The 17,908-nt window shown below is 46.6% G+C and overlaps 1 protein-coding gene across 1 annotated transcript; it reads left to right on the plus strand.

The window, feature by feature from the left end:
- Nucleotides 1-1,129: 1,129 nt before the first annotated feature.
- On the plus strand, nucleotides 1,130-15,685 carry LOC308163506 (histone-lysine N-methyltransferase SETDB1-B-like; the record flags this gene model as incomplete). The annotated part of the gene is made up of 20 exons (XM_080537684.1): nucleotides 1,130-1,311; nucleotides 1,432-1,592; nucleotides 1,863-2,042; nucleotides 2,807-3,014; nucleotides 7,412-7,485; nucleotides 7,785-7,975; nucleotides 8,543-8,657; nucleotides 8,764-8,884; nucleotides 9,266-9,427; nucleotides 10,069-10,297; nucleotides 10,882-11,146; nucleotides 11,817-11,907; nucleotides 12,017-12,133; nucleotides 12,355-12,524; nucleotides 12,729-13,022; nucleotides 13,166-13,338; nucleotides 13,803-13,917; nucleotides 14,878-15,134; nucleotides 15,270-15,358; nucleotides 15,568-15,685. The coding sequence occupies 20 exons, from the start codon at nucleotides 1,130-1,132 to the stop codon at nucleotides 15,683-15,685; spliced, it is 3,312 nt and encodes a 1,103-aa protein (XP_080393810.1).
- Between the last annotated feature and the right edge of the window lie 2,223 nt (nucleotides 15,686-17,908).

Consider the following 17,908-nt stretch of genomic DNA (forward strand, 5'->3'; position numbering starts at 1 on the left):
TCTCTCTCTCTCTCTCTCTCTCTCCCTGTCTCACCTGCTCTGACGTTGATGCTGACAGAATGGACACCACTGATCGGTGAGTTTTCACCTTTACAATCTAGCTGCTACACCCCCCTTTTCATTAAATAGTATCGGTACATGAATGAACATTGATCGTAAAGGACAAGACTTGATCGCAAGTCAATTGTGCAGCTAGCTTAGCTATCTCGCTTGCTTGCTTGAGGACGTGGGTTAGCTAAGCTAGCCACACACTTTAGTTTAGCTTGAGTTGTTGAGTTGTCGAAATGTAACTTAATATCCTTTTGGTAGACACATGTTTGTTAATCGTACATGCATACTAAAACATTTGCAATTAACTACTTGTCAGACATCTAAATGTACCCATGAATGCTGCTAAATCGTGAGCTTAGAATGATAAGGTTCTATCTCCGTTTAGAATTACAAGGTTCTATCCCCGTTTAGAATAATAAGGTTCTATCTCCGTTTAGGGCAGTTCAGAGATATTGAGCGTCAAAGTTTTTACATTCCATTATGTTTTGTGAGATGGAACCTTTGTATTTTATGAATTACTAACTAAAAAATGTCAACATTTTAAAAATAACACCACACAGGCATTAATAAACACCTAATGGATCAGATTATGTAAAAAACTAAATTTTGACAAAAATGGAGATAGAACCTTATAATTCTAATGTCACGAAATGTGTCTTTACGCGCCGCTTCCGACCCTTAAAAGTTGTAGTTCCGTAGTTGTGATGTAATTTGCATGTCTAGTGTTTCCCCCCCCCCCCCAATTTAAATACTATGTTCATGCTACTCAATTGACTGTTTATGAGCACGGTATTATTTCCTCGAGATATCGACGTTTGGAATGGAAAGAGAGCACCGACATGACTTGTTTTGTGTTAACAATAGTTCATTTGTGTGTGTGTGTACTATAGGATTGCTTCAATAAAACCTAGTCCTGGTTAAGCAATCTGAATATATTTAGGTGACTTGAGTACCTGCTGTCAATTCTTACGCGTTATTACCCTTTCCCTCCTTGTACTCTCCCTTCCCCTCTGTCCCATCCTCTCTCTCTCTCTCTCTCTCTCTCTCTCTCTCTCTCTCTCTCTCTCTCTCTCTCAGTATGGAGGTGGAGGACTGGGACCCGAGCCTGGAGGAAGAGTTGGGTGTTTCTCTCGATGAGTTGAAGAAATGGGTTGAAAATGAGGTTGACAGGAGCGAGGCTGTACAGCAGAGGAAGACCATGCTCGCTGAGTTAAAGGAATTGGTGGAGCAGAAGGAGAAAGAGCAGGCAACTTTTGACCAGTGAGTGTTTTTGTGTGTGTGTGTGTGTGTGTGTGTGTGTGTGTGTGTGCACGTGTGCGTGTATACTATATACATAACATGTATACTTGTATGTGTTTTTCTCCTGTCTGTGTCCCCCAGGTCCATAGCGGAGTGCCAGACATTAGTAAAACAGGCCAAGGAGGGGCTGAGAGAGAGCAGTTCAGATGACGACGGAGGCGGAGGGGCCGAGACCTCCGAGGTCATCGAGGTCAAACTTCCTGTTAACACGACCAGACCCGAAACGCAACCAGTCCAGCCAGGTAAGAGCCATTTTCACCCGTACACATACCAACCCCATACTACAGTACCCCCCCCCCAGAATCGGCATGAGTAAGGACACTGTTAAACACAGCGTTGACCATGTAACCGCAGGGTCCCCGGTTCGATTCCGGCCGGGGACATATCCTGCATGTCATCCCTCCTCACTCTCTCACCCATCCTTCCTGTCTAAAATCTCTACTGTATCTGTCAATAAAATGAAAAATATGAGTGAGACAGAAAGAATTACTTAACTTGTCATTCCCCTCTAGGTGGCGTCCACCCGCCGTTGCCCATGCCAGCGGTGTTTGTGTCCCAGGCTCCCACCAACACCCCCACTCAGCCTAACCCCAACCTGAAAGACGACGAGCTCCGCATGGACATGAGCATTCTGGGAAGGAAACTCACCAAGACCTGGCACAAAGGCACTCTCATCGCCATCAATCCAGTCGGTAAGAAAACCCCCCCCAAAAAAGCAGCTGTCCAAAAGCTTCCCGATGATGCAATGACTGATGTTTAATCAGTAGTGCTCAGGGAATGAGATGTCTCGTTTTCGAACAGTGTTTTTGGTCCTGAAAAGCTCTTTTTCTAAGACACTTAGTTTGCATACAAACATGTTGTTACTGGCCAGTAGGGGTGTTCTAGGGGAGGGTGTTCTGGTGGCCTCTTCAAATCGTGCACCCATGCTGAAACACATCAGCTAATGTCAGACACTCCATGTCCATTTCAGGGGATTATTATTATTAGTAGTAGTAGTAGTATCATTAGGGAGGATGTTAAACTTTGAACTGGGGCGGCTGTGGCGCAGGAGGTAGAGTTGCCGTTTAATGATCACAAGGTTGGCAGATCAGAGCCCCGGCTGGCCACATGTCGAAGTGTCCTTGGGCAAGACACTGAACCCCGAAATTGCTCCCAGTGAGCGGGCCGGCGCCTTGCATGGCAGCTTGCCGCCATTGGTGTGTGAATGGGTGTGTGAATGGGTGAATGAGAGGCCGTTGTAAAGCACTTTGGAGCAGCTTTGGAGCAGCGTTATATAAGTGCAGTCCATTTACCATTTGAACTGAATTTCACCACGGTGGCCAGAGGTGGCATATTTCCAACAGACCTACGCCTTGCTCCTTTTTAAGTTCCACGCTTGTATTTATTTTCTCTCTTTTGTTTGTAGTGAATAGATTGAACACCACCCTGTTTCCATCTGTCTGTCTTTGTGTTGTAGGGAGTGGCTATAAGTTCAAGGTGAAGTTCGAGGACAAGGGATTGGGAAAGAGCCTGCTGTCCGGGAACCACGTGGCGTTTGACTATCACCCTACTCTGGAGCAACTGTACGTGGGCGCCAGGGTGGTCGCTAAGTACAAGGACGGGAACGAAGTGTGGCTGTATGCTGGCATAGTAGCAGAGATGCCCAATAACAAGAACCACATGAGGTGAGTGGAAGGGGGGGGGGGGGGGGGGGAGGCGATCGTTTGTGTGTGTCTTTACAGGAAGAGATAATGTGGATGTTTTTAACAATGCACACAGGTTCTGCTTCCAGTGTTTCCCTTACAATTGCCTTGTGAGGGCATCCAACCCGAACATGGCGAGTGGCAAGCCCATGGGCTCGTTGGTAACGTTAGTCCGCCAGTAGTCTCGCATAACCTGCCCTATCTCCACACTTCGCTTCGCACTGTGGCAGCGCTGGAGAATAATAAAAGATTTTGCGCAAGTGTGTGCGTGCGACGCGACAGAGTTTTTCGCCGGGTGGGATGTCTGCAGATGAAACGTTAGCAAATATAATTGCTGAGTGTTCTGACAGAGAAAGTTGGTTAAAATGGGTCTTTATTATTGTGACTAGAAAGTGTCTAGTAGATATACAATCTTTCTAATACCATAATGGCATATTTACAGTACATGAACAGTGGATTGAAGCATTGGAAATGTCTGTTTTTTATAGTTGGACATTGCCCATAGCAATCCAATATTCAATTATAATTATGTTATAAATTGATATGGATCAATGTATACCTCTTATTAGATTATAAATACTCTGGTTGTTATGTTTGCCTTTTGGTTGACAGCAAAAGAGGGAGAGAGGAGGATAGAGAAGGAGAGAATGAGAGAGAGCAGGATGGTGTCAGCACTAGGGATGGGACGATTATTGTTTTTATCGTTAATCGCGATAAAAACACCCGCGATAACTTAATCGTGGAGAATTGTAATTATTTGAATAATCGTCATAATCGTATGTTATGAATAAACTGTGTTTAACAAATGTCTGGCGCTATTTTTCAGCCTAGGCTACATTACTTTTGCAGTCAAGTTAGCGACTGTTACTGTAATATAATTGCAATTCCTCACATGAGCCGCGCGCGAATATCCTCACAGAACTTGTCTCGCGCTATTGTTCAGCCTGCATGGGTAACGTTACTGTCAAGTCAGCCTTGTCAGTCAGTCACTAGGTAACGTATGCTAGCCTACTCACCATGGCTGGTGAAAAACTTTAGACGGGATACTGTCATTGGCCTTCCTTGTTATTACCAGGCAGTGACAGTCTATGGCTGCAAAAGGCACGGTCGTCCCCTAAGCTTTAGCAAATATATTGTGGTTTACTTAATACTGTTCAGCACTTGAGGTTACATTCAATGCATGACTTGTGCTATAGGCTAAATACAATGATTAAAGCGGCAAGTAGCAAGTGTGCGCATCAAAGGCATTAGGCACGTAACATCCATGCTGTATAAACACATGACAACCGTCCGTTTTTTCCCGAACTTTGCCCGAACCCCCTGCGAGGACCCGGGGAACAACGGTACGCTCCCCGCGGCTGCTATCAGACTGGCCGCGGGAGTGAGTGTTGAGGGAGAGAGGAGACGGCAACCCTCGCTCGCCATAGACTGTATCCCTACTCGTCTCTCCTGAGCTCGGTTGTAACGTGAACCGTGGAATACAGGATATGTTAGATCAGTGGTTCTCAACCTTTTTTGGGCCAGCGCCCCCCTGTCCATTATCCAGGCCTCTTACCGCCCCCCCCCCCCCCCCCCCCCCATCCAAAAAAGTAGGCTTATTTTCTTCCCTAAATATTAATGTTGACTAATATTCTGTGTTATATAATTTAAAAAGCATGTCACTGAATGCCAAATAATAGATTGGATTTAACTGGGCAGTTGGAATATCATTATCATTAGTTTACCAGAGAGCAGAAAAGCCATGTGAATGTGAATAAAAATGCTGTTTCTGAGTGTTAAACAAACTCAGACAACATCAGAGAATACAGACAGACGCTACGGAACAGCAGCAATTTCACACATGTCCGATGCAGAACAAACAGTAGGCTGCAGAACTGTACATTACAACTAACATTGTTAGTTTTTTTAAGTGTGCTGGTGTTGCATTTCTCCAAATTGCTGTTTTATGATGCTAATATTTATTCATTTTTGATTGGACTTGGGGGGGGGGGGGGTGGTGTCACAATATGGCGGCAAACGCTAGGGGGCTATTATTTTAATATTTTATTTAGTATTCTATGGTATTATTTTCATAAACTGACCACTTCGAATTTGTCATATCAAAACATATCAAAACATAACAAAGTTCCAAAGTTCAGAGCTCTGCGCTCTGGGAGCGCTCAGAGATGGGCGCTCTGACTGAAAACACGGTTTTGTCCCGTAATAACACTGATGACAGCTGATCAATACAAAAGACGCTGCAGCTGATGCGTTCGTTTCCAGGACATCACAAGAGGAGCAACATATCACAAAAAAGCGATCGTATAGTTTAGTTTGCAAACACATCGCAATGCTAACCTCAGAATGGCACTAGGGATAACATCCACAAAAACACTTAACAGTAATACATTTATGTAATATACTGTGATGAACCTGCGAGGGGAGGGGACATTCGTAGCTGATTTCTCTAGGTTCGATTATTGGTAAGCTAAGCGACAGAGAACTTTCCGGACTGGTTTATTACAATACGATCACTTTTTTGAGATAGGTTGTTCCTGCTGTGATGTTCTGGTATGGTGGTATGGTATGGTATTAGCACTCATTTTAACTAAATTAAATAAGCTGTATTGAAAGGAAGCGAACGCATAAGCGCAGAGGGTAGTGTGTATATGAGTGTGTATACGCGGGGAGGGAGTATTTGGCACGACAGGCTTACGTCACCGGCGGGGACATGGACTGAGTATCAAAACTAACATAAGAAATATTCTCTCTCGCTTATAGCCAACAATTACAATGAGCCTACAAACTGAAACACATGTCACTCAAGCATAGCCTACAAGGAAAACACTCATAGAAATTAAACAAGACCGTAAATTAAACAACACCTTATCGCTGTTAGATGAGCAACACAAATTAAATAGCCTATTCCTCATAAATCTTCGCCAACTGGCTAAATCCAAAGACAATCAACTATTTACAGTTATATAGCCTATTCCACTCCTATCCGTGTTCATTTGCGGGTGCTATGCAAGAAAAGGATGGCAAGGGTTGAAACATGACATTACAGATGGGATGAACCGGGGTTCTTTTTATCGTAGACTAGCATAGTATTGCAATTTCTGCACTGTACATGAACTGTCCAGATTCTTCTACAATGCAGCTTACCCAGACACATTGGAAACTATCAAAAGCTCTGCCTTTGCTAGCTGAGTTTTTAGCTTCATCTTCTTGTTGACACTCTCACTTTAAAAAAAATGTGGGCGCTGTGCTACGTGTGTCTGCATCACAGAGCCCGGCCAAGTTCAGAACACTGCGCTCTGGGAGCGCTCAGAGATGGGTGCTCTGACTGAAAAGACGGTTTGTCCGAGCGAAATGACCGTTCGTGCATTTACGAACGTACCCGTAATAACACTGCTGACAGGTGTTTTTCATGAGAAAAATACTTAATGCGCGAACGCCCCCCAAGAACACCTCAACGCCCCCCTTTTTAAAATATCTGTTCCAGCGCCCCCCGATGTTGTCTGAACGCCCCCTTGAGAAAACGATGTGTTAGATGCTTTCCCGTTGAGAAACGATGTGTTAGATGCTTTACAGTAATTCCCCAAATGACCAGAAAAGGAAGTTAGATTTGTCGCTGGTCGCTTTTGACTAATTAAGTCGCCAAGGGGCTCTGGAAGTTGGCAACACTGGGAGTGCGTTCTTTAAACTTCCTTGGGTACGTTAATGAAAGGTGCTGATTGGCCGAAAAGGAATTGCTCTTTCTTAAGGACCCGGATTATGGCCAGAGATATGTGCCACTAGAATCTGAATTTGAATTACTGACTTAAAATGTCCTAAAAATACAACAAAATCTAAGTTAAAGTGATTACAGTGTGTTTTATTGGCATAAAAAAAAAAAACTAAAAAAAAAACATTTTATTTTATTTTTTAATTCTCGCGATAATATCGTGGATCGCGATTATTTTGCCCACGATAATCGTGACATGACATTTTCTAATCGTCCCACCCCTAGTCAGCATACCAGAGAGCGAGAGAGCAAGAACCGGGTGAGAAAGTGGACAGGTAGTCAAGACCACATAAGTAAGTAGCCTTGAGAACCGATGGTTCTGGAGCCTAACGGCCCTTAGGGGCCTATCTCCTGTTTCCGTAGTGTGAGGCAGCTTAATGTACAAGTACCCCCCTGGACATGACGCTGGTATGTAGCAGGGTCTTACCCCCTGGGCCGGGGGGGGGGGGGGGTCCATGCCATGGTCCATGCCACCCCCCCCAAGGCAGCAAACCAAGGGGAAACACTGGCTTTCTATGGAGCATGTCAATAAAACAAACTGTTGATGTGCCATTTATTTCAAAACAAGTTTGTGAAAAGCGTTTATCAGATCCTATGTCGGTGTGTGTTTTAGGTTCCTGATCTTCTTCGATGACGGTTACGCCTCCTATGTGTCTCTGCCGGAACTCTACCCAGTCTGCAGACCCCGTAAGTCTCCTCTCTAGGTTTTTTTTTTCACAATATTTTTATTATCATTTTTATATGCCAACATCAAAGAAAAAACAACAAAAGACAAAGAAAGAGAAACATACAATAACAAAGATCACAAACATAGACACACACAACCTGCATCAATTTTGGATTGAATAAAAAACAAAACAAAAACAAAATGTATTCTATCCTACATGTTCTTCATGTATGGTTCCCACAGCTTGTCACCTCTCTAGGTTATCTATCCTTATCCACCCACCTCTTCTCTCCATCTCACTCTCTCTCTCCCTGATTAGTGAAGCGTACCTGGGACGATATCGAGGACGTGTCGTGTCGAGACTTCACCGAGGAGTATATAACAGCCTACTTCAACCGGCCCATGGTGCTGCTCAAGGTGGGGCAGGTCATCAAGACGGAGGGGAAGGGGACGTGGTTGAGGAGCCGGGTGGAGGAGGTCGACGGAAGCCTTGTCAAGATCCTCTTCATGGTACGTACACCGTCCGTCACCGTTCGGTTAGAATAGATTACGTTCAAAAGTAAGTTGTGGTGTGTTTAGTATGAAGAGCAGCGTGGTATGAACAGGGTATCCGTGGTGTCTTGAAAAGTATTAAAAGTTGATAAATCAATTTTGAAAAAATCAAGACCCTTAATAAGTATTAAAAAGTCTTATCACGATTTTATGACGTCTTGAATTTTGTTGGTATTTTTCTGAATTAGACTCTGTCCAAAGAGTTTGAGTCCTAAAAACTTTTAGTGAATTTATTAGTTTTATAAAAAAACAAAGATGAACCGGAAATTCTGTTGTATGATAGTGGTTTAGTCTATTGCAAACTAAAACTGTTAAGTTAAAGGTGTCACTGATGTCAACGGTTACAGCTCGAAGTGGCGGTGAGGTCTGGAAAAATATTGACAAGGACTTTAAAAAGTCTTAGAAAGGTATTGAAATTAACCTCAAGATTCCTGTATATACCCTGATGGTGTACACTCTGCCTAAATGACTTATGTCACGAAAACACGTCCTTCTATAGCGGTGATGTGGTGTTGTCGTCCACAGGATGATAAGCGGAGTGAGTGGATCTACCGCGGTTCCACCAGGCTGGAGCCCATGTTCAACGTGATGAACATGAAGAAGAAGATGGCCGGCCAGCAGAGGACACGGCCCAACATGGGTAAACAATCAGTCACAATCGAATCAATCGATCAGTCTGTCTGTCAATGAGTTTGTAAGATCAATCAAACAGATCTCCCTCTGTCTCCGTCTCTCTCTGTGTGTAGGAGCTTTGAGGACGAAGGGTCCAGTGGTTCAGTACACCAGTGAGGGGGTCAGCTCCGTGACCCCCACTAAAGAAGCGCCGTCCACCTCGCGTACCCAGCCCCCTCAGCCTGCACGCACAGAGTGAGTGACACACACACACACACATACAGTATATACAGTATATTATATGACACTCACACACACTACCGTTTATGTTTATGTTATGTTACATTGGGGGGGCGGCGGTAGCCTCGAGGTTAGAGAGGCCGGCTAGTAATCGGAAGGTCGCTGGTTCCATCCCCGCCTCAGGAGGAAACTGCACGTGCCCTTGAGCAAGGCACTTAACCCCTAATTGCTCCAGGGGGCGCTGACTATGGCTGACCCTGTGCCTAGAGCAAAAAATATCACATTCCAACAATTGATTGAAGTTGAATGCATGGCAAATAAAATATTATTATTATTATTATTATTATTGAAGACACAGGGACTTAGATGCGCTCTCTCTCTCGCTCTCTCTTCCAGTGCTTATAAACAACAAACGGCTAAGAAGAGAACTTCCCCATTCGTTGTGTCATTTGGAGGCCCTGTTCGATTGGCGAGTGATGGACCCGCCCCCACTCCTAGCCCTAGACCCGTCGCCATGCAGCCCCACACCTCCCCTGCCACCCCCATTAACCCATCTAGGTGAGTGACGAGTGCCTCGTATCAAAAGCCTGTAGATGATTCACTAATGAACTATGCAAGTAACTATGGACATCTTTTTGTCTAATTCTGTCAACGACTCTCCGCCCCTCTCTCTCTCTCTCCGCCCCTCTCTCTCTCTCTCTCCGCCCCTCTCTCTCTCTCTCCGCCCCTCTCTCTCTCTCTCCGCCCCTCTCTCTCTCCGCCCCTCCCTCTCTCTCTCCGCCCCTCCCTCTCTCTCTCTCTCCGCCCCTCCCTCTCTCTCTCCGCCCCTCCCTCTCTCTCCGCCCCTCTCTCTCTCTCTCTCCGCCCCTCCCTCTCTCTCTCCGCCCCTCCCTCTCTCTCTCCGCCCCTCCCTCTCTCTCTCTCTCCAGATTGTGCGTCCTCCAGACAGGCTCCATCCAGACTCTGACTCCCCTAGAGGCGTCCCATCTCCATAATCCTTTATTACAACATCAGCAGTTGCAACTTCCTCCTCCTCCTCCTGCTCCTGCTCCTCCTGCTCCTGCTCCTCCTGCTCCTGCTCCTCCTCCTCCTCCTCCTCCTCCTGCTCCTGCTCCTGCTCCTCCTCCTCCTCCTCCTCCTACTCCTGCTCCTCCTGCTCTTCTCCTCCCCGCCCCCCTTCCTTCAGCCCCCCCCCCCAGCGCCCTAGCCCTGAACCCCTTTAAGTTATTCAACGACAGCATCCCCCACGAACCGTCGTACCGCGCCCCGGCCGACCTGGTCTCCTACATGCAACACACCTGTCAGCCCACCTGCCTGAACTGCATCCGGCCCCCCCGACGAGACCTGCACCGGGGCAGGAACCCCCTCCTCCACCCCCTACTGTACGACTTCAGACGCATGACCACACGGCGGAGAGTCAACCGCAAGGTAGGATGGACCCATAGTACACAGGGTATCCGTGGTGTCTTGAAAAGTATAAATCAATTTTGGGAAACGATTTTATGAGGATACCCTTCACGATTTTATGAGGTCTTGAATTTTGTAGGTATTTTTCTGAATTAGACTCTGGCCAAAGAGTTTGAGTCCTTAAAACTTTTAGTAAAAGTTTGTGAAATCGTTAGTTTTATTAAAAAACAAAGATGAACCGGAAATTCTGTTGTATGATAGTGGTCTAGTCTATCGCAAACTAAAACTGTTAAGTTAAAGGTGTCACTGATGTAAACGGTTACAGCTCCAAGTGGAGGTGAGGTCTGGAAAAATATTGACAAGGTCTTTAAAAAGTCTTAGAAAGGTATTGAAATTAACTTCAAGATTCCTGTATATACCCTCGTACATTACTGCTGCCTGTCAGAGAGAGGGGGAGAGGGATGGAGGAGGAGGAGGAGGAGGAGGAGGGGGACATATAGGGATGTAGTAGGGGGAAGTCCCCACCTCTCTTGGCTCCCTGGATTGAGTTGTCACTGTGTTTTCCTGCCTTACATTTTGGAATTCTGCACCCCCCCCCCCCCCAGATGTCCTTCCTAGTGTTCTACAAGGCTCCGTGCGGCCTGTGCCTGCGCAACATGGCCGAGATCCAGCGCTACCTGTTCCAGACGGGCTGCGACTTCATCTTCCTGGAGATGTTCTGTCTGGACCCCTACGTGCTGGTCGACCGCCGCTTCAGAAGCCGCCAGAAGCCCTTCTACTACAACTGTGACATCACAGACGGCCGCGAGGACATACCGCTGTCCTGCGTCAACGAGATCAACGTCACGCCTCCGCCAGACATGGCATACAGTAAGGACCAGACGTTAGGTTGGGGCTCCGGAGGTTGTGGCAACCACTGAGTTCCACTCGGGGGGGGGGGGGGAAACACACACGCACACCCAAGCCAAAGAATGACACGGAAACCAGGGTACTCTTTAGCCTCTACGGGCGTTTTTTAATAAAATAAGAATAGTTCAACGGGGGGAAAGGTCCAACTTAGTTTCTTCCTCTGCTGGAGGGTACTTTGAAGGGGAGGTAGGTGCTCCTCTGGGTTAGGCTGCCGTCGCCTTTCTCTCTACCATCACGAGGAGACAGAAACAGAACACGTTAGGTTAAGACCGTCAAACATAATTGCCGGAATCCGGCTCTCATCCTCTGCCGCGTTGCCACTCTGGTTCCTCTAGCTTCTCCCTTCTGCCTGATCGCCGTCTCCATATCTGGGCCTCCGCCCGGAGGCACAGGTGCAACAGTTGGGCTAATGAGCCCGTGGTGCGCTTCCCACGGCCAATTGTATCTCCCTGCTATGACGCCGCCCTGGGCGGGGGGGTGGCCTCTATCAGTGGTGCTGAGAGCTCTTAAATTACCGGTTGAGGTCCCCATAACATGGTGTTAGGGTACCTTAGGGTTGCCACAAAGTATACAGTAAAACTACCTGAAGAATACTGAGTTGACTGGTCCGTGTTTGTTTCTCTCGTCCTAGGTAAGGAGCGCATCCCTGAAGACGGCGTCTACATCAACACCAGCTCCGAGTTCCTGGTCGGCTGTGACTGTACCGACGGCTGCAGAGACAAGTCAGTCTGACCTTTTTGACCTTTGACCTCCCCGTAACCCTTGTATATCAGCACTAATCCTCCCTATGTTTGGCTGAGGTCACCCATGATGTTTTGGTCTCTCCTCCAGGTCCAAGTGTTCGTGTCACCAGCTGACCCTCCAGGCCACAGCCTGCACCCCAGGAGGACAGATCAACCCCAACGCCGGATACACCAGCAAGAGACTGGACGAGTGCCTGCTGACCGGGTGAGACACACACACACACACACACACACACAAAATCACACACCTCCCAACCCACAGTCTGGCTTGCCCCCCCCACAAACACTAGCGCACTCTCTTATCTTATGACCACATGACAGAGCGGACAGTGTCATTTTGCGAAGTCAAACAAACAAACAATGAATTAATGAATTTCCCCCTCTCTTCTTCTCTCCTCCCCCTCTCTTCTTCTCTCCTCCCCTCAGGATCTATGAGTGTAATAAGAGGTGTAAGTGCTGTAGTCAGATGTGCACCAACAGGCTGGTGCAGCACGGCCTGCAGGTGCGTCTGCAGCTCTTCAACACGCGGAACAAAGGCTGGGGGATCCGCTGCCTCGACGACGTGGCCAAGGGCTCCTTCCTCTGCATCTACACTGGTGAGGGAGGGAGAGTGGGAGGGTGGGAGGGTGGGAGGGAGGGAGGGAGGGAGGGAGGGAGGGAGGGAAGGAAGGAAGGAGGGAAGGAGGGAGGGAGGGAGGGAGGGAGGTGAAGCAAAGGAATGCATCCTACTTAGGGTTGCAAAATTTATCATTTCCATATTTCTCTTTTTTTTCTCATCTCTCTGTCTCTCCTCCCTCCAGGGAAAATTTTGACCGACGACTTTGCCGACAAGCAGGGCTTGGAGATGGGGGACTACGGGAAGTACTTTGCCAACCTGGACCACATCGAGAGCGTGGAGGCGTTCAAAGAGGGCTACGAGAGCGAGGCCCACTGCTCTGACGGGAGCGGCGTGGACATGAGCCGGCTGAAGGTGCCCGTCTCCGCCCTCGCCATGGGCAAGGGCGCTCCGAAGACCCAGACGCAAAAAAAAAAGAATAAAAAAAAAAAAAAGAGGAGCTACACCACACGCAGCCAAGCCAAGGGGGTCAAGGAAGGTGTGTGTGTGTGTGTGTGTGTGTGTGTCTGTGTCTGTGTCTGTGTGTGATTGTGTAGCTATATAATACAAACCTCAGTACTGTGTCTGATGTAGAGCTTTTGCTCCCCCCCCTCACCTCTCATTCCTCCCCCCCCTGTTCAGGGAGCCAGGACAGTAAGGACGGGATAACAGCAGCAGGGGGGGCGGAGGACAGGAAACCACCGCACATGCCGGAGGAGAGCGGGAAGAGTAAAGTGGTGTCCTGGCTCACCACCCAATCCTCCACCACCTCTCAGACCACCATCAAAATGGAAGGGCTGAAGATCGAGAAGAAGGTGAGAAGGAAGGAGGGAATATTCTCCACCATCTGTTGGATGAATTACCTTATCTATAGAGAGATGAGCTTATCTATAGAGAGATGAGCTTATGTGCATTATGTGGAAGCTATGGGTCTCATGAAAGGTACCGTCTAATCAGATGCAATGCTAATGCTATCTACCTCTAATCAGATGCAATGCTAATGCTATCTACCTCTAATCAGATGCTAATGCTAATGCTATCTACCTCCACAACTGCTGGTCCCTTAAATGAATTATGTGTGTCCTGGTGTTGTCATTGGATATTGATGAGTGCCTGTCTTCTGTTCTAGGAGCCTGGGGACATCAAAAGGTACGTAAAAGACGGTACCCACAAGACATCACTGACCATTGTCTCTTATCAGATTAGTTGAATGGTTTTGTGTGTCTGTGTGCACAGTGGCCACCCCCTCCCGGTGAAGACAGAGGGAGTGAAGAAACAGGAAGTCATGACCCTCTCTGACAGCGACGATGTCATGACCCTCTCTGACAGCGACGATGTCCAGACCATTAGCTCTGGATCGGACGACAACAAGGAGAGAGAGAAACGCACTCAGGGTGAGGGGAGGGGAGGGGGGGGGGTAAGGTAATGTGGATTTTACTGCAGTTTCAAGGATTTTTAAGTTTAAATTGTATTTTATGTTTAAAAAAAAAGAACAACACTATGGGCCCTATTATGCACTTCTTAACTTGCCGTATTAAGTCTTAATTAAGACGCACCGCCAGGTTAAGACCTACCCCCACCCTTATTATGCGCTTCATACGCGCTACTGCTATTATGCAGGTGTCGATAGGCGCCCACACATAAGACGTAAAACTCCCGTGCATATATTGCTCATTGTGGCAGTGTTCATATGTTAATGAAGTGCACTAGGCGCCCCTGCTATTATGCGATCTGACTTTGCTCCTATCGCTAAGAAGTGGTTTGAAAAGTTCTTAAGTTTAGACTTCATGCACGTTTTGAAACACGAGCGCGCCTCCGCGGTTTGCGCATGCATGTGGGCACACATGAACACGCACGTGGCTCCACAGCAAGACGTCAATTACGGTCACAGTATAAATGCTTTATTTCAGAAGGGAGAGGCAGAGAAGCGCGCTGACCTCCTTCTCAGGACTTCCATAATAGAATAGCGCTAATGACTCAACGCAGCCGGTTCTTAAAGGGAATGGCACCTGGCACGCTGATTGGGTTGATTGAGAAGACGCCCAAAACACACCCATGACTAATTTCTTTGCTTAGCGCCGGGTTTTAGGCGCCCACTACAGCACGCATAATAGCAAAGTGGCCTTGACCACGCCTCCACGTCTTAAGTTTAGATCTACCGCCTCGTCTTATTGATGAAGTGCATAATAGGGCCCTATATCTGTTGTATTTGTATATGTGTTTCGCCCAGAATTTACTCTCTCCTTTCACTGGCCCACCCCCGCCCCTTCTCTCTCTCTCTCTCTCTCTCTCTCTCTCTCTCTCTCTCTCTCTCTCTCTCTCTCTCTCTCTCTCTCTCTCTCTCTCTTTCTCAGGTGTCGTGAAGAGGCAGGTAGCAGTAAAGTCTACGCGTGGCATCGCCCTTAGGCCGATGACCGGTATGGTGGTGAAAACAGGCGCAGGTGGAACTGGGAGAGGAAGGGGGGAGACGGGGGGGCAGGGCGGGACACAGAGTCAGGGGGGAGGAGGGGGAGACAGCGGACCCAAAAACACACGGCAGTTCTTTGACGGCGAGGAATCATGCTACATCATTGACGCTAAACTGGAAGGCAACCTGGGACGCTACCTCAATGTGAGTGTGTGTGTGTTGAACTTTGTGTATTTTCTTTACTGTGTGTGTACACTGGATGAATTGGATGTTTAACTCGTAAAAGGGAACTAAGGTCTTTCCTTACCATATATTGTCCTCCCTCCCCGCCCGAAACAGCATAGCTGCAGTCCTAACCTGTTTGTTCAGAATGTGTTTGTGGACACACACGACCTGCGTTTCCCCTGGGTGGCCTTCTTCGCCAGCAAGTGAGTCTCGTGAAGGATCTTGACCTAGCTTGACCTGAACACATTAGCATTATTGTGTGCAAAACAATGAGACTAGTATAGGACACTTGTTAGCATCTTCGCTTTACTGTGATTTTTGCAGTTGATACTTGTGTGCATTGGTTTGTGTTGTACACTATTGGCATTAATGTGTGTTTGTGTGTTTGTGTGTGTGTGCGCGCCATGCGCAGGCGTATCAAGGCAGGCGCAGAGTTGACATGGGACTACAACTATGAAGTGGGCAGCGTGGAAGGCAAGAAGCTCCTGTGCTGCTGTGGGTCGAGAGAGTGCCGAGGAAGACTGCTTTAATGAGCAGTCCTTACCTCCATCCCCATATCTGTATGTGTATGTGTATGTGTATGTGTATGTGTATGTGTATGTGTATGTGTATGTGTATGTGTATGTGTATGTGTATGTGTATGTGTGTGTGTGTGTGTGTGTGTGCGCGTGTGTGCGCGTGTGTGCGCGTGTGTGCGAGAAAGGGAGAGAATGTTTGTTAGAGAGAGGTGAGTGTTATTAGATGTTTCCCTGATGATGGGCGGAGGCCGAGATTCGTTGATTCCCCAAGTAATTATTTAATGATTGCTCAAGGTAGACAATTAAGATAAAGTTTATTCCACAGCGCTGGATGTGTTCCGTCACATGCAGACAGAGAACGCACACAGAATTACATTTTACAGTGGCTTCTTATAGGCAATAGTTGATGATCAAGCAAGCAGTTGTCCCTCATACAAATCATCCTAAAGACAGGGCTCCGTTGAGTCTAGATAGGGTTGTTGACGAGAAATCCTCATCTCCCATAAGGAGCTGGTCGTCATGACAACCCAGTTACTTGACTCTGGTCAGCTGGTTGGCTGGTCCTAAATATACTGACCTATTGACCCATGTTCTATACTGGTCCATAGTCAGGTTCCATGCTGCAGGGTGCATGGTATGGGACAGAGAGTTTGCAGGAAGTGTCAACACTAGATATTACAACTTGATTAAGATTACTGATGATACAGTATTTAGAGTTTACCTATGCACAATGGAAAAACACATCCTATCAGCTCACTCTTTTTTTTCTCATCTAATGGACAGTAACTTTAATTATCTCTCTTTCTTTCCACATGGCTGAGACCTTACATTCCTCCTCTGGAATCGTCATTAAATGATTTTCCCCACAGACAAATATAAGTCCTTAGTCATGTGGCCTGACAAAATGAACAAACATCTCACTCCACAATTGACTTAAGTAAAAGGTCACTTTGTGGTCACTTTGTGGTTAAACTACTCTGATTAATAATCACCTTCTTTGGATAAAAACCTTTTGTTGTTTAAAGGAGAAAATATCCAAATAGGTTTCTCATTACTATGTCTAAATACTCATTACAAATGAAGTAGGTATTATTTCCATCATTAAGTCAAATCAAATGTTTTTCCATAGTTTGTTTCACAATTATACATTTTTAACAAATAGGGATATAGTCAATTAGTTTCTTTAGGTGGTGTCTTGTCTTGATTCTTTGATATCCTAAGTCGATCTTCAACAGAGGGACCATCATGCGTTTCCGGTTGCAATGAGGCACTATCTGATGTGATGGAACATTCTTCTTAGCCTTGTCGTCTGCTGTAGCCTTTGTTGTCCTTTTCTCTTGTTGCTGTGTTATTGAGAGACTCACAGTAGAAATTATTTCATTCACCATCATGATGCTTGCTCAAATGTTTTAACAGTGTTATTGAAACTCTAAATCCTCACCCCCTACTTTTCTCTCCTCTATTGTTCGTTTGTGCTATGTCCCCATTGTCTGATCTTAAAGGTTTAATCCCGTTGTGGTGAATACGTATAACAATGTTTAACAAACTGACAAACTCCTGCAACTGAGTCTAGTGCGCTAGTTGGTTTAAATCCCTGGATGTCACGACGCATGCGAACAAGATTAGTATCAGAGTCTTCAGTTAAAGTAATGTCTGTTTCGTTAGTTATCACACAGAGCGTTATATACAGAACCGTTAATGTGGCTATTATTCCCCTGATCCATAATGAGGTCTGGATCGCACGGTTTCTCTCGGCACGCATCGTCTGTCCGGTATCTTTTGTCCTCGTTTCGATCTTAACACACAACAACATCAAGAATAGCTGTTAATAGCAGAGATAGTCATTATTATGGTACTGGAATCAGTAACGTTTGTCATAATACGTGTCCGTTTTCCCCTTTGCTTGGGTCCTATCGTCAGGATAAGTTGAGACTGAGAGTGGGTTGGGCCCCCCCGTGGTCCCCCCAGTGTAGTGAGTTATTCACTTGCCTGCTGAGACATTTTTAGATACAAAGATTGCACAATCGTTAAGTACAGGTAGACAGACACTTTAGTTTCTCGTAAATGGGTTAACTCGTCCGTCATCAATGCTCCTAGAGGAAACAATAGGATTTGTCATTTGAGGTTCATGGGTATCAAACTAGGACGTGGGTTGTGAAAAACCGTGAACCGTCCCTTTAATTTCCAAATCAGTCTTCACTACTTAGTTTAGTCATTGTCAATGTGCAATCTGAG

This window comes from Nansenia antarctica (genome assembly GCF_963989245.1).
Source record: "Nansenia antarctica genome assembly, chromosome: 8".
Taxonomy (NCBI): Eukaryota; Metazoa; Chordata; class Actinopteri; order Argentiniformes; family Microstomatidae; genus Nansenia; species Nansenia antarctica.